General features: G+C 37.4%; 1 protein-coding gene across 1 annotated transcript; it reads left to right on the top strand.

The window, feature by feature from the left end:
• Positions 1-876: 876 nt before the first annotated feature.
• Positions 877-15,665, top strand: HTATSF1 (HIV-1 Tat specific factor 1). The gene is made up of 9 exons (XM_066339876.1): positions 877-1,202; positions 4,766-4,970; positions 5,280-5,327; positions 6,459-6,613; positions 7,621-7,784; positions 9,389-9,488; positions 10,035-10,124; positions 10,612-10,749; positions 11,123-15,665. Exons 1-9 carry the CDS (start codon positions 1,026-1,028, stop codon positions 11,405-11,407), a joined length of 1,362 nt encoding a protein of 453 aa, XP_066195973.1. The 5' UTR covers positions 877-1,025; the 3' UTR covers positions 11,408-15,665.
• Positions 15,666-16,280: the final 615 nt, after the last annotated feature.

Here is a 16,280-nt window from a genome sequence, read left to right on the forward strand (position 1 = left end):
ATAACAGAGAAATTTGTCGTTAAAATCTTTAAGTATCCACAGACAGAGTGCTAATAGCAGATTTCATCAATGGAAAAGGAATTGAGTGCTGTGAAGCCAAGCTTCATCCCACTATTACGACGGAGTATCCCTTTCCTAATGGAACACAACCGCTGGACACCCTCAGCCAAGAGGGCATATAGAAGCAAAGTGATCTCTTGACATCTAGAGCGCCATTTCAATCCCATTTTTCTAGTTTTGGTTCTGTCTTCGCCTCTAGAAGGACGTGAGTACGTTTCCAGTGCCAAACGGGAGCTAGCCCTGCACAGCACCACTGGCAGCAAGCCACTTCACTATCCAGCGTTGCGGTAGGCGCGACAGAGAAAAGCATGCAGCAGGGAGGACTTTCTCTGCCCCAAACTTTTATTTATCATGTAAGTAAAGCTTCAGTCGTCCCCATGCAGAGCCCATCAAGGTACAGCTTCTTGCCCAAAATATTCTGGTGCGCCAGCGGCAGCTGCCTTTACGCAAAGCCCCGGTCTGTAGAGAAACAGAGCTGCAAGCTGACGGCGAAAGAGCAAAGGACAAAAAAAAAAAAAAAAAAAAAAAAAAAAAAGGCCAGTGAAAAAGGGGCGGGGCCATTGCGGCGACCGCCCCAGTCCCGTGGCGGACCCGCTGACCTCAGGCCCCGGCCAGAGGCGGGAAAACATGGTCCGCCCCTGGCCCCGCCCCTACCCCGCCCCTGCGGGTGCCCGCTCCGCCCTCCCCAGGAAAGGATCCCCAGTGGCTCCGCCGCTCCCCGCATGACCAACCACCGCTCGTCTCATTGGCTACAGCTCGGGGCAAAGGGGTGGGCGGAAGCTACGGTGGCCGGTCGGGTGCTTCCGGTGTTGTGTGCGCGCCGCGGCCCGGGCGGTTGGCGGCGGACGCGGTAGGTGCGGTGTTGTCCGCGCGCTCCCGCCACTGAGAGGGGCAGGGCGGGGCGGGTGTGCCGCGGACGGCGGCGGAACGGGCGCGGGTGTCTGAGGCCCAGTGAACGGGACAGTATGAGCGGCGAGGACGGAAACGAGGAATTCTACCGGCAGCTGCAGCTCCAGCAGCAGTATGAGGCCAAGCCAGCTGAGGGCGAAGGCGAGGGCGAGTCCGACCCCTTCACCTACGTGGACCCGGCGGACGGGGCTGCCTACGAGTGGGACCTGGAGAAGAAGGCCTGGTTCCCCAAGGTGGGTACGGGGGAGACCCGAGGAAGGGGGAAAAGAAGGAGCAGGTGATGCCGGGTCTCGTCGGTACGGAGATGTTCAGCCACATCGTGTCTGCTGCGAGGTCTCAGCAGCACCAAAACACATCTTTTTACAGGCAAAACCGCGGTGTCGTCTCCTTCTTTGCCTGACTGCACTGTTGTGAGGAGCTATGCGTTGACTATTCGCCTCGGCGGAAAATCTGTACAATTGCTCGGGCCTGGGGTGAAGTCACTGTTATATTTGTGGATGCTGATCGGAGGTGCCTGGGATGTGTTTAGGTCTTTGCCACAGTAGCTGTGGTGATGTGATCTCCTTGTGGGCAATGTAGGAATGAATGTTACGAGGTCTAGAGGAAAACAGAGTAGTATTATGCCTCTTTTACTGTTATCTGAAAATAACGTAAAATAAAAAATGTGTTGTTCCATCTCCTTCAGTCTTACAAGTGCAATTGAAAAATAAACGTGTTTGTCTTAGTGGCATTTCTCAGCATGGAAATACTTTGCCGTTTCCAATTTTTAAGTTTATTAAATGTTTTAAGTATAAAATATTATCTTGCTCTAATAACATGACTCTTCAAGGGGAGAATGAACATAAATTTAATATGTTGTGATCTACGGATCTGCAAATGAAATAGTAGTTTTGTTACATAGCATTGAATGAGGGTAATTACCTAATTTAATATTAAGACATTTTATGGCAACTACTAGATGGATGTAATGTGCCAGTTCTAGTTCATGACTGTGAATTCACTGCAAATGAGAGAATCTGAGTGAGAGCCTGTAGTGCCAAGTTTGAGTGTGTGTAAACCTAGGAAGGTGTCTGTAGACCAGATGGCTTTTGGATGGATAAAATCCAGACTCACAAAGTGGAGCAGTGGAGAAATGAGTATTTCTGGCTCCCTTTGGGGTCCTATTTCCAGTAAACACAGTAATTTGTGAAAGAGTTTTTCTTGTTTTGCTCCCATATCTTCCCCTTCTTCTCACTTCTGTTTTGAAATGTGTCTCTTGTCAATAGCATTTGTTTTTCCTTAGTGCTTTTCATATCTATTCTGTCTTGGAGAGGAGATAACATTAAGGGCTGGACAGGTTAAATAGGAGCAGAAAAGTTCATTAGTAAAAAGTTCATTAGTAAATAGGATGTACAATAAAAATTGGTGACGTGTCCATTACCCACAGTGCTGCACAAAGATTCTTTATCCAGCTGGATGCCATCAAAGTTTTCAGGTTACTTCTTTTGGCTGATGATTACTACTAGAATTTTTTATCTACATAAACTGAGGACACTATTGTAACCAGAAGCTGTATTTCTTTCTCAGTTACTTTCCAGTAATGAAATTTTTTGTTTCTATTTCTTGACAAAAGATGAAAATATTCTGACTGGTCTAAGTAATCATTATCTACAGACAGGGATTGCACTGCTGCTCTGCTTTGGGAATGCAGTGTCTGCTAAACTTCCACTTAAGCATGTTTCAAAAGTGAATTTTATTATCTACCACCGTTCCCTGGAAAAATCTGGAGAGAATGAAATATTTAGTAGAAGCAATTGTAACATTGTTTATTATTTAATTATTTTTATTTCAGTCGTACTGTGTTGATGAATAACAATTTTTTTAGTGCTTTACAGACATAGCACAAAATAACATGTGGAATTCATCTGCTGCTTGCATCACTTGCTGTGAAAATACAGACATTGTCTGTCATCTGCAAACACAGGATATCTATTCTTTATTTGTTTAATCTATTCCTTTCAATTTCAGTGGGACCAGCAGTTAATTACGTGCTCATATGTCCTGTAGTATTGTGTTTCTTTTCCTATAAACTTAATCACTCCAAACTGCATGAGGGTGTGGGTGTGTAAGTAGGACTGATATCTGTGATATTCTCTACCAGAATTGAAGTCCCCAGTAAGTAATTCTGTGACTAATTGTTTCTTGTGTTGTCATGGTATAAGTTCCAATAAAAGCATTTGTACATGCATAAACTCCTCTGTGCTTGTAAAAAGACATTTTAAGGTGAAGCAGTGCTAACAGGTACATAGTAGAATGATAGCATTTTATGCAAAAGACATCTTTGTTACTGAGTGACAAAATTTGATTGTCCATGGTAGATAATTTACTAATAATAAATGGAGGTTTACACAGAATGCAGTTCCCCCAGAAGCTGAAAAGTAATCCTGTTGCAAGTTTAGTCACTAATTTACCAGTAGGTTTTCTGATGAAAATTAATAATCCTGTTCACCAGCAACTGTAGAAGCTTCTTAACTCTCTGGATCTCATCAACTGTGGCACCAAGGATTTGCTAAGATGGCTAAGTTCAAAGATAATGAACTTGATTAGAGCAGAGTCTTCTTTTTTCCACTAAATGTGGTTTTATTTTGTCTTGATGCTGTGCTATGTGATACTTGTTAGAGGAGCCATTTACATTCTTTTTTGAGTTGTGTGGCACATCTTGTTTAGCCTCAGACCTATTTTGTGCTAACCTTTAAAGTTACGGGGTGCCATGGTATCTTGCATTATTCCTAACAAGCCTAGTACTGTTAATTCTGCATTTCTCAGTTGTCATAATGAAATTTTACAGTTGAAATATTAAGCTTCAAATCACTATGAAAGACAAGAGATTACACTTTCATCACTGACACTTGAAATTTCTCTCTTACAATAGCTTAATGGCATTAATTTTGTTCCATTTTGAATACAGATGAAGCAAGTGAATAAAGGTCAGAGTCAGATAAAATTTTCAAAGGCTAAGGCTCAGTTTTGAGAAAAAATATTTCAGGTTGTGCAACTTCAGAAAATACTTCATAATGCAGAGCTGCTAACAAACACAGCTATGATGTATCTCTTTTACATGTGATTGCTAGTGCCTGGAAGTATTTGGTGTAATTTGTGGCTTTTTTTGTTTGTTTGTTTTGACCTCTAAAACATTGGCATTGGCCAGTCTTACGTTTCATCCAAATAGAGTCTCTCTCTGGGAAAGAGCAAGCTAATTCTTTATCTATTCATAGGATATAAAGTAAATTTACTTGTTTTTTAATTAATAATTATTACTATTGCCTTAGAAGCAATGTGTTAAAATACATTTCTGTGTAAGTGCAATATTTACCAGCTGTCAACACAAATATATGCCATCTCTGGAAACAATTCCATGAAAAGGCAGATGCCTGCAAGTGTCAGTCATTCATCATCTGTGATTGCCATCGGTATCACTTTATCCCTTCACCATGGCCAGGAGCACTTGATTTCTGTCCTTCAGGCAGATCCTGTTCACATGGAAAGCAGAAGGCTTTTTTTGAAAAATGGCAGAACTTGTGAAATGTTTGGGTAAAAACTACATATGCTGTATGGAATTCGTGTCTTGATCTAATTCAAGTAATGACTGAACTGATTGTGTGTATGGCTTTGTAAAGATAATTTTAAAAGTTATATAATATTGTTATTTTCTATGTTGGCAGGTTAGAAAATGACCATCACCTAACTAATGTTAAAATACAAGCCTCAGCTTACAGTTCTTTGAAATTCTTTATTAATTTTCCTAATTTCTTTTCAGATAACAGAAGATTTCCTGGCAACCTATCATGCCAACTATGGCTTCCATGCAGATGAGACAGATACTTCATCTGCTTCTGGTACAGCCACTGAAAGTAAACAATCAGAAAGTTCTAAGACATCAGGAACACAACTATCAGCAAATGAGACAGGACAGAAACAAACAGATCCAAAACAAAAATCGGAAAAAAGGAAGCTAGAGCCAGGTAAGTGACAAAGCACTTCCCTTTGTGTAGGCTGTGACCTCTATTGTACTGAAGGAAAACTGGCAACTGATTGTTGTTATCTGGTACAGCGAAGATAAGGTGCTGGTAAATTGCAGAATGGTTCTAAAACTGTGTGGTACTTCATAGGTATCCTCCTGAATCTGGATACAAAGGGGAACAAAGCAAATTAAGGCATGTTCAGAGCTTCTCTGTGAGCAAGCAAAAATTCTTATAAATCTGATGGAATATAAACGTGTATGCTCCTGTGTTTAATATATTACCATAACTGAATTAAATTCTTGTGTTTAGGGTGGTTTCATGTTGAAGAAGATAGAAACACAAATGTTTATGTGACAGGTAAGTAATAGTGTTTATTTATCTACTTTGAGCTAAAGATGGTAAAAGAGACTTGTATATGTATCTAATATTATCTAGTCAGTCTGTCACTTGTAAACTACTTAATGTTATGTTTCTGCCTGCACAATGTCTTTGTGACCTTTAAATTGCATATGTGGGAGAGAAGTAGAATGGATTTATTCCATGCTTTTATCTGTTAAATGGGGTATTCTGTGAGCTGTGTTAGCCAAGTCACTAATTTATTTTATTGTAAGAAAAACAATATCTGCAGGCTTTTAAGGGATAAGATAATGACAAGTTTATGATCAAATAGTGGATCAACTCTACGCATCAATCTATAATTTTCATTTGCTCTAATAAATAATTATTAGGTGAGAAGGAGGAAACAGTGAAAAAAAGTTGGGAACAGATTGAGTAAGTAATGTGAAAGCTCAAATGAATTATCTGTGCACTTATGGTGTTTTTCTACCTCTTTTGGATGATGCTATGTCTAGATGCATATACTTAGGTACACTTGGTGGTTGTGAGCAGTCACAGGGGTGCACATACTTTCATTTCAAAAATGCAGGTCAAATTTGCATGGTACATCCATGATTTTCTCATCCATTTTGTTGGTTTTTTTTTCTTATCCTCAATTCAGAGTTCAGATCTTAAAATCTCTATACTTTGTCAGTTACTCTTTTTATTGAATTTGTGAGTGGAGAAAACAGTTGTCTGTTTATAGTTCATGTTCTTGTGGGGGTTTTTTTGGTCTCTGGTACCTAGAAGTGCAGTGGAACTTGGAACTTGGGCAGAAGAGTGAGATTTGCAGAGGCCTTTTGTGTCATCTGCAGTGTTGATGACATGTGTGATAATAAATCGCTACATGTGCGTATTAGGGAGCACAGAGATGTTTCTGTCCATTACACCTATTACAAAGTACAAGGATTTTCAAAATACTGGAATGAAGTAAATGCTTAGGAGGTAATGCCCAAGGACAGTGTTTTCTTGCAGTGTATCTAAAATGTTGTTCTTTATTTTGATATCTTTTGTTAAAAGAAGCACAGTGAGAAGATTTGTTCTAATGAGTTGTTTTGTTTTTTTTTTTTAAATAAACCATATTTAGGCCTTCTGTTTGAATTTGTTTTGCAGGTTTACCTCCGGACATTACGAAAGATGAGTTTGTACAAGTCATGTCAAAATGTGGTATCATCATGCGAGATCCTCAGACAGAAGAACACAAGATCAAACTGTACAAAGATAAGGAAGGAAATCTTAAGGGAGATGGCCTCTGTTGTTATCTGAAGGTCAGTGGTGCACTGAAATGCAGTTTTCCATCACTTTGAAGGCACATGTGGATGTTTTGGAATGACATTCAGAAAATTCTTGAAAATCTAAACCACAGTTTGGAGTGTAGGTGTCTGTTTTAAAGATTTACTCCAGAAATGCCCAATTACTTAATTTGTTTCCACTTATACAACCTCACTCTGCCTGGAAATGGCCATAATACCTGCTGAACGTGTCTCTACATGCTTCTGTCTTGGGTGCACTAGATTATGGGCTGAAATGAGAGGCTCTTCACCTTTTACTTATGAAAATATGCCACTGGGAAACGAAGAATCCAGAAACAACAAGCCAGGAAGTAACATACTGTAGTCCTGTATTTACTGCTATTAGTTGAGACCTTATTTGGTTCAGAACTGTGCTCTCATTCTTTATTAAGCTATAAAAGCTTAGGCTGCAGTACTGTTTCCTTATGTGTTTTCACTTGTGAATTATTTGGAAAGTTGATGATTGCAGGTGCAGCTTTTTAGTTCTGCCGGAAACACCAGGCAGTACTAAATCAAATGGCTTCTAGTCTGCACTGTTTTTGTAATTGTAGTAGGGCTGTGAAGTACACCAGCATAAATACTATCTGCACTCTAAAGGACTTTTAGGAACACATTAAAAACTACTTAAGAGTTTCAACATATGCTGTTCTTGGAAAATTGATATATGTTTTATAGGAAATCAGCCCCCTGAAACCTTTTTATTCTTCCTTTTAAGTTCATTGGCTTGCATTTTAGCATCTGTGAAATATTTGAATGAAATATATGCAGTTGCTTTCAGAAGTATTAATCAATTACAACATGAGTGAAGAAACACTGGGTTTTGATCAAGAAAACAGTGTCATCTGCATGTCAGAAGACAGCATTATAATTTCCAGTGACAGGGACTTAATTCTTAGCATAGTATACTTAATGACATGTTGTTGGAATACAGTCTGATTTTGCCACGTGCTTTAAAGTTTGTGCTGTGTTTTATCTTCCAATAGAGAGAATCAGTTCAGCTTGCTTTGAGGCTTCTGGATGAAGCAGAAATCCGAGGCTATAAGTTGCATGTGGAAGTTGCAAAGTTTCAACTCAAGGGGGAGTATGATGCAAGCAAAAAGAAAAAGAAATGTAAAGACTACAAGAAGAAGTTGTCACAACAGCAGAAGTTTGTATTTTTTATTTCAGTAAAATATTGCTTGAGTTCTAAGTGCTATTACTAAAGTGCTGCTTTTTTCAGACACAGTGCTAAGTTTTGCAAAAGTTAAAGCTTCGTCTGACAGTGCAATAGCCTAACTAATGCATGTTTAAAGTGGACTAACTCCTAGGTTAAGTGCTGATGTAATGAACTTCTTTGTGATTCACGCATTAAAACAATATGTAGGGAGCAGTGGTGCCTTCAGATGTAGAAGAAAACATTACAACTCTGGGGAAGTAAAAGACTCTCAGTGGATAAGAGCGTATCAGTCCAGTCACAATATCTGGGCTTACTGTTGGAAGGTCATAACACTCTGGCTGCTCATGTCTATTTAGTGCCATACTGCAGAAGTTGCAAAGGGCAAGAAAATAACTTCTGGCTGCCACAGGAACAAATACTGAAATATCTGTGTAGATCCCCCCACACATATCTCTCTGCCATAAAATATACTAGGTTTTGAGTTGTACCTTGATTCATTGCTTTTGTCACTTAAAAATTGTTTTTCTGCCTTTTGGAACCAAGAAGATGCAGATTAAAGGAGAAAAGAGTTTGAATACTTTTGATATTTCAATGAAAGCAACATTCCACTAAGCATTGTAAATGTCAATGAAGAAATGTTTTCCTATAGTTAAAGGGAGCAAAGGCTACTTGATATTTTATCAATTTTTAAAGCCAGAAGTATCTGCCCCAAAGATACACTGATGATTCTTCCTGTAAGAAGTCTGCAGTGTGTAGGCATGTGTATGAAAATGATGAAATTGCATTTGACTGAAATTTGTGTGAATGAAAGGACTGTGTTCCTTTTGAGTTGAAGAGCATAATTTACTGGTATAAATACTCTCATTGGAAATCCAAGTTTTCTTCAGCTAAAGTAGCAGGTACAAGAATGAACTTAGGATTTCCCCACCCCAGTGTTTGATCTTGAGATTTAAAAGTGTAAGTAAATGTGTGGGGGTTTTTGTAATAGGATATGAAATACGTATCTCTATGAGAAGTAAGATTTGCTGTGAGAAGGCAAAATCCTAGAACAGATATGCTGGGTTACATGACTGGTTTATGTTAGTGGCTCTACACTGGGGAGCAGAATACATCTTGTAGTAATGCCTGTGTAAGAGTTGAGATGTTCTTGCATGTTCTTTTAAATAAAAGCAGTTAAATTTTGCCTAGGGGAATAGTGGATCTCCTTTCTTTATAAAGTAAGTTAGGAAAAAATGGTAAAAAGTGACATTTTAAATGCCCTTGAAAACAGCTGGTTCCTTTATCTGAGTTGATATTAGGAAGGAATTAATACTTCATAAATATTTTGTCAGTGTTTTTCAAAGTACAGTATTTTTTTAAAGTTATTTGTATTTGCTCTATGAGCCTTTAAGTACCTTAAAACCTCAAATGTTTTGTAGCACTCTCAAATCTGGGTAATAACTGTGTTTTTTAGAAGAATAACTGAACTCTTTTTATCAAAATATATGTTAATATATTGCAATAAATGCCAAATTAATGATTTTTTTTCAACAAATACTTGTAGAAACTGAAGAGAGCCGCAACAATATCTTCTTACTATTGCTTCATTTCATTAGACAGCTGGATTGGAGGCCGGAGAAGAAAGATGGAGCAACTCGAATGCGGCATGAACGCATCGTTATTATCAGGAATATGTTTCACCCTAAGGACTTTGAGGTAGGAAGATGCCATTTGCTTCTGTAGATTATGCTGTTAGGAACTAACATGTCTGAACTTTCTGCTGTACAAATTGTAGCAAAATTCTAAGCAGATGAAAACAAAATTAAACTTACTGTTTAGGAAGGACATTCTTCTGTGCCAAACATGTGCTTTAAATTCATTCCTTTCTTTCCAAAAGCAATAAAAAACTGCTGGTAAGAACCTGTTTTTCAAGTCAAGGTTTTTCACTTTCTGAAAAATCTGTATATCTGACAATATTTCCTCCCGGGGTGGAAAGAGGCGTAAACAGCAGTAATGGTTAGAATGGAGAAACAAGCACAAAATAGTTTTATTAACAAGTATTAAATTTATTAAATTAAATGTATTAAATTAATATAAAAGCTGTCTGCCAATTCCCAGGTAGCTTTGAAGATGCAGCATAGCAGCACTCAATTTATGGACTTTAAACAGATTGACAGTTGTGTACCACTGGTGATGGAGCAAAAATAAAGCTGAGAGAAGTGAGTGCTTGTGTTTAATTATTGCTGTGCAATTGCTTTGCAGGAGGACCCTTTAGTGCTAAATGAGATAAGAGAAGATCTGCGGACAGAGTGTGAAAAGTTTGGTCAAGTAAAGAAGGTTCTCATATTTGATGTAGGTATTTTTACATATTGTGTTGTCAGAATTGATGTAATGTGCAAAGGTGCAAAACATTTAGGCTGCTTTAAATATGAGTAGAGCATTCATTTGGGTGTGTTTACTTCATGGAAACTTGACTTAATCTTTCAGTACTCTAAGACTGTTGGAATTTGATGTCTTAAGAGGCATTTTGTTGACTTCAGACTATGTAAAGGCAAACTAACTCCTCCCAGGAGCTTGGACGCATGTTACGAATGAAAGTGTGTGGATACATTATTTGTAGCTAAGCTAGCTGAAGTATTTTTTGTTGTCAGTGTTAAAAAATTGTGTTCTGTGTGCTGATACGACAACATATAGAAACTTGAGAACTGAACTTTTCATACATGATTATGTATGATCAGAATGGAGCTGTATCCTGATTTATTTTCTAAGACAATATAAGGGTATTGGAATGAATGCATTAGTTAGAATATTATTAAATGCAAGTTGCCTGTCCTTGCAGAGGCACCCTGATGGCGTTGCTTCTGTGTCATTTAAAGAAGCAACAGAAGCTGATCTATGCAAGCTGACTCTGAATGGAAGGTGGTTTGGTGGCCGGCAGCTCAGTGCTGAAACATGGGATGGTGTAACGGATTATCAGGTAGCCTTTCATGGTTCTGTTTTATCAAATATGTCTTCCAAACAGTAAATCTGCTTGAATTCTAGGAGTGCTTGGCATTCCTGTCCCCATACCCCTTCTTTGCCCATGCCTGCATTATCTTGCTTCACTTCAAAAGCTGTAGAACGTCTCCAAAAATCATTCTCAATTATTCAGCGTAGCAAAAGATTAGAGGACCTGTTTGCATACTGAAAGTGTCAACTTAGAGGATTAGCCACTGGATGTGCAGATCATTAGTTCACAGTCAGCATTGCGATATTTCTGTAATAAAAATATTTGTTTCATTTTATCTGTGTAAATACTCATTTTGACAAGTATGACTCCGTAGTGATGTGTATTAACACTTCTTTAACAGGTGGAGGAGACTGCAAGAGAAAGGGAAGAAAGGCTTAAGGTGTGGGAGTCATTTTTAGGGGATCCGGATGCAAAGGAGCAGCAAACTACGTCTGATTCGGATTCTGCATCAAGTAGTGTTAAGCTGCCTGAGGGGAAGCAGCCTCCAGAGGTTAATGACACACTTAAGGAGGATGCAAATGATGAAGCTCATAAGAGGGAGAATAATGGTGAGGGTATTAATGAAGATGGAGCTCCATCCACAGACAGCAGCCTTGCAGGCAGTGATGGTGAAGCTGATACATAACATCTTTAATACTTTCTAAAAGCATGATTTTTGGGGTGATGTTTGAGTGTATCCCTTTCTTCAGGGTGACTGCAGACAATATTCGTATGAATATAGATATATTAGATTGTCATCAACTGTGTGCTTTGAAGTTTTCATTAAAGGCAGTATTTAATGAGGTTCTAAAAGTTTGTATTAATTGGCTGTTCACGTGAAGTAACTCAAGTTGCCAAGAGCGCAGTAAAACTCATCAGGCTTCTTTTGTTCTAACTATGCTTGTCAGTGTTTCATCATGTGAGTATGAAGTATGTTCCAACCCTTTAGTTTATGTGACTACACGTAACTTATGTAATGCAAAGCTTTTACAAGATTTGTGGATTGTACTCTTAATTTTCCTGTAGCCCTTGAAACTCAGTATTTCAGTAATTTGTATCCTAATATGTTGGATCATTTTATGGAACAGGTGCTGTGATCCGTTTAGGGTGAATGCATGGGGTGTGTTGCTATGTATTAGGTAGCAGATGATGAGTAGTATCAGGTCACAAGCTTAAAGAAAGTGGCAGACACTGTTGCCATAGCAACCCTAAGACAAACTGAGTGAAGAGAGGTTATTAAATAACAGCATTCAGCAAATTAGTTTTTCCTTCCCCATTTAGATCTTCTGTTGATATTGGATATAGGCTGGAATTATGTCAAGGAGACTAGAAATGCATGAACACACATATTCTAGGCCATAACAACACTGGTTTTACACTCTCATGATCTGTATGCAGTAGGTATCAAAATAGGCTTCTGATTTTTGTGGTGGCTTCTTTGTTCTTGCTTTTCTACTAGATTAAGAGTTTTTCATTAACTTTTTTAGCATGATGAATGTGAGTTCTCCTCAGCATTTTAGTTTAGTTCTTCTCAGTGGGAAGGATCTCCCATATTTCGTAAAATTTAAATGCTTTTGGCAGCTCAAACTGCCATTTGTTATGCAAAAGTTAGAATACTTTAAAATACACTTTCAAATATTTCTCTTACAAGGACTTAGAGGATATTCTAACTTTAAATATTTTAATAAGTGGCTGGCTTTCAAAAATAACTGGGCTGTTTTGGGCATAGTCATTCTTAATTTAGAATTAGAATTCCACTGTTTTGGTAAGTAGTAAGTCTAGAAGAACATGGTTTTAGGCACTTATCGAGTAAAAATTCATAGCATGTGGTTCATATGGATGGTTACCAGTACACATTTGCACGAGGATCCTTTGAATTTTTTTAATTCATTTTGGATTGCAAGAAATTATAAGATGCTAATTCCTGTGTTTCCATCATGAGGTAATCAGAATACTCTGAAAATACTATCTTCAAACCTTGTGTTCTGAGATTACCATACAGATTTTTTCCTGAGTTCTGTTTGGTTGTCTAAGTTTATTTTGTTGGAGTTTCTTTAATATATTTTGAATATGTGTGTATGGCTATGCCAACAAGAGTTGACATCTAAGTTATGACTTACCATCGTGGTTATAAGTTACATTTTTGTGACAAAAATAACTGTCATACTTGAATTCAGGGGTTAAAAGTTTGGGAGCTCATAATGCGCTTGAATGACAAACTTCCCATTTTGAGTTGCATTATAAAGAAGACATGTGTCTCTTGCCAGCTAAAAAAAGTCAATTTTCTCATCTTTCCAAGTGTGTGGATTGTGTGTTTCAGCAAAGCAGGTGTTAGAAGAATTCAGGGAATCAGGAACACTGCCTGGTTAGTACCTGCACGTAGTGGTATATTCAGATACATTTCTGGGTTGTGTTGCTTTTGCCTCAGTTATTTTTATTGGTAAAATGCACCACAAGCCTTTGAGAGCTGGAAGTATTTGCTTATGAGGAGCGTAGTGTGGCGAGTATTGCTTTCAGTGCTCCTTTTTTTCTTCTAGCTTCTAAAATCCAGGTTTTACATCTCTTACTCTTGTGTTTCATTTGCTTATTTTTAAGGGAGCCCAATTTTGTAACACTACACAGTTAAATCACTTGTTTTACAGTGTAATAACAACTGATATCAGAAAGTGTGTGTAATTTATATATAAAGTTTGTAAAGTTCAATGAAGCCTTATCATGGTATCAGATATGGAAAACAAGGTTAGTGTTAGAAATAAGACTTTGAAAAATAAGGAGTTGTTGTATGTGCAGTAAGCCTTCCTCTCTTCAATTGATGTGCAAATTTGACTGGCTTGCTGCATAAGTTGAACGTGCTCTTAGTCCTTTCACCTTCTCCTTTAGACTTCACACTAAACTAGAGCACCAACAAAGACTGAGACCAAATGCTTTACTAGCTTTTCTATTAACTAGGATTCTTAGGAAATAAAAGCTTTTTTTCCAGGCAGATATGTTATTTTCAAGTGTGGCATTATACTCAAACTTGTATTTTCCTTTTGTCTACCTCCATTTTCCCCAGTAAAATGTAAAAATATATTTTTATAAACTATTCATTGAGTTATTGAGGCATTTAGTAGTCCAAGGAGAGGTTAATGCAGCTGTGACTCTTTTCAGCAGATTTTCATTAAAACCAAATTCTTTAGATGTTTTTCTTTTTGAAATTATTTATGAAATTATTTTGAATTTATGAAAATTTTATAGATCAGTCTGAACAGAAATCAGAAATTTTCACAGAAGTTAAAGTTTCTATTTTGAAGTGCGATTATGGAATTCTTATAGTATAGAGGGGTAATGTTTAATAAGAAATTTTAACAAATCTGAACAAGCTGAGTTGCTTTTTAGACTAACGTATTTTTCTTATTAATCAGCATCATACATAAATTGGTAAGAAGTTAAAACCTTAAAGGAATTTTCACTTTATTTTTTCTTTAATTTAAAGTGTTTTCTAATTGCCTTTCTTGCTCATTAGAAGTTACAAAAACAACCTTTTTGCTCAGTTTCTAAAGTTTTTTTATGTCCCATTCCAGTGTTCCAGTGTACTGCATGTTCCTCCATCCTTGTGCTTTTAGTGAGAGGTTCATTTTAAGGGAATCTGTCTCCTTTCCACCTTGCATGGTGAAAACAGTATCTAGCAACAGGCTGAAACAACAGAGCAGGCTGTGGAGAATTATTTTTGCTTAGTTTTGAACTAGTGAAATAGTTGCTTCTACCAATTTTTCATGTAATGAAATAGATGTAAAACCACTTAAATACAATATGACAGAGTATTAACTGATTGTTCAGCATAATTTGGCAGAATCACTTTCTGAACCATCCAAAATCATTGCTTAGCTTCAGGATAAATTGGTAGCTTGCTTTAGAATTAAATGCTGTTCAGTGGTTTGCTGGGAAGGAATTTTTATGGAGTTACAGGTATTCACCAGAGATGATGTGGCTGGAGGAGCATGGCAAAGTAGACACTTGGAAACAAAAAGCTTCAAAACGCTTTTTAGAAGGTTTTCTCTTTCTTCGCAGGTTCTCAAATGTTCGTATACAGGTGTAAAGAGAATTAGTTTCTTTTTGCATCAGAATGTTTATCTGTTTCTCCTTCTGGTTTTTAAAAAAAATTTTAATTGAATTTCAGTCCCTCGTACAGCTTAGGTTTTGTATAAGTATTGCAATTCACTTAAAGTCTTTATTATGTTAAATGTAGTGCATTTTAGGTAAAACATGTCCCAGACATTATTCAGGTAAGGTTGACCTACTGACAATTACAAATAATTCGCTTACTTCACTTAAGAAAACTTGAAGGTGTCGGATGCTTTATAGAAACACGAACTTGTCTTTCATCAATATTTATACTCTCAATTCTTGAACCTAAACAAACCAGATTTGGGGGAAAAAAATCCTATAGATTTTAATTGGATTTTCGATTCTTATTTTTATTTCTGCATTTCAGGAAACATACTGCAGTATGGTAAATGAATTCAGTGAGTTGCGTATTTGTGTTGATTTGTGTGTACTGTAGTGCTCATTATAGCTTGGTGTCTTACTGTCAGGATCCACTGAAAGTTCTGTAAAATATTTATAGAATTATGAAATCTTTTGCAGCAAACTGGGTTTTTGCTCATTCTGTAATATGAAAGTATACTGTTAGATTAAATTTTTCAGTAAGTAGACTTGGAATTTTTTTCTGACAGGTGATTTTCTTTCAGTAAATTAATCATCTTCATTTCTCCTTTAGAAAAGCAACATTACAAAGCAAATGGTATTTGAATAATATCTAGACTTGTGACAGCATCTGAGAATACCCTTTGTCTTCAATTTGTTTCTTAAAGGGGTTGTGTTTTATACTACCTTTTTAATAAACAAACTCATGAACAGAACAAGTCTTTGCTGATTAGTTTTAAGATAATATATTTGTCTTTTTTCCTCAGTAAAAGTTAACATAGCATTTCATGCACGGGGGCTTCAGTTTATAAACCACAGATGTTGATGTGCCAGAACTTCCAGCTGGACACAATAGACATGTTGCTGGAACTAAGTGGGATATAGTATTCCTCCTCTATTTAGTTTTTGGTCTCAGCCTTCTTCCTGGCTTGTGGTGTTAATGGACCTGCATGGAGTGAAAAGGAGCAGGAGAGATCACTGCAGACACCATAGTTAAAATTGAGATTGTGAAGGTGTTTTTAATAAGGATTTTAGAGTAGAATTTTAATTTTTATTCCAATTTTTTCTTTCTTCAAATTGTTGACACCTTGAATGCCTCAAAAGCACTGGAAATAAGTCATTCAATTCCTGTAGTGAAGAATGGGGATTATAATCCCCTTTTACCCTGTAGTTCTTTCTAGGAGCTTTTAACTGAGCCATCTTAACATGAGGAGGACTTTACATGTCAGCATGAAAGGAAGATCTCAAATGAGGTCTTGAAAAGCTTTAGCAGAGCAAGTCTCTGTCATATGAGACAGTTTAGAAAAGGGAGTCAGAGAAAGCAGTGGAGATGT

The sequence above is a fragment of the Sylvia atricapilla genome, chromosome Z (assembly GCF_009819655.1).
Source record: "Sylvia atricapilla isolate bSylAtr1 chromosome Z, bSylAtr1.pri, whole genome shotgun sequence".
In the NCBI taxonomy this organism is placed as follows: domain Eukaryota; kingdom Metazoa; phylum Chordata; class Aves; order Passeriformes; family Sylviidae; genus Sylvia; species Sylvia atricapilla.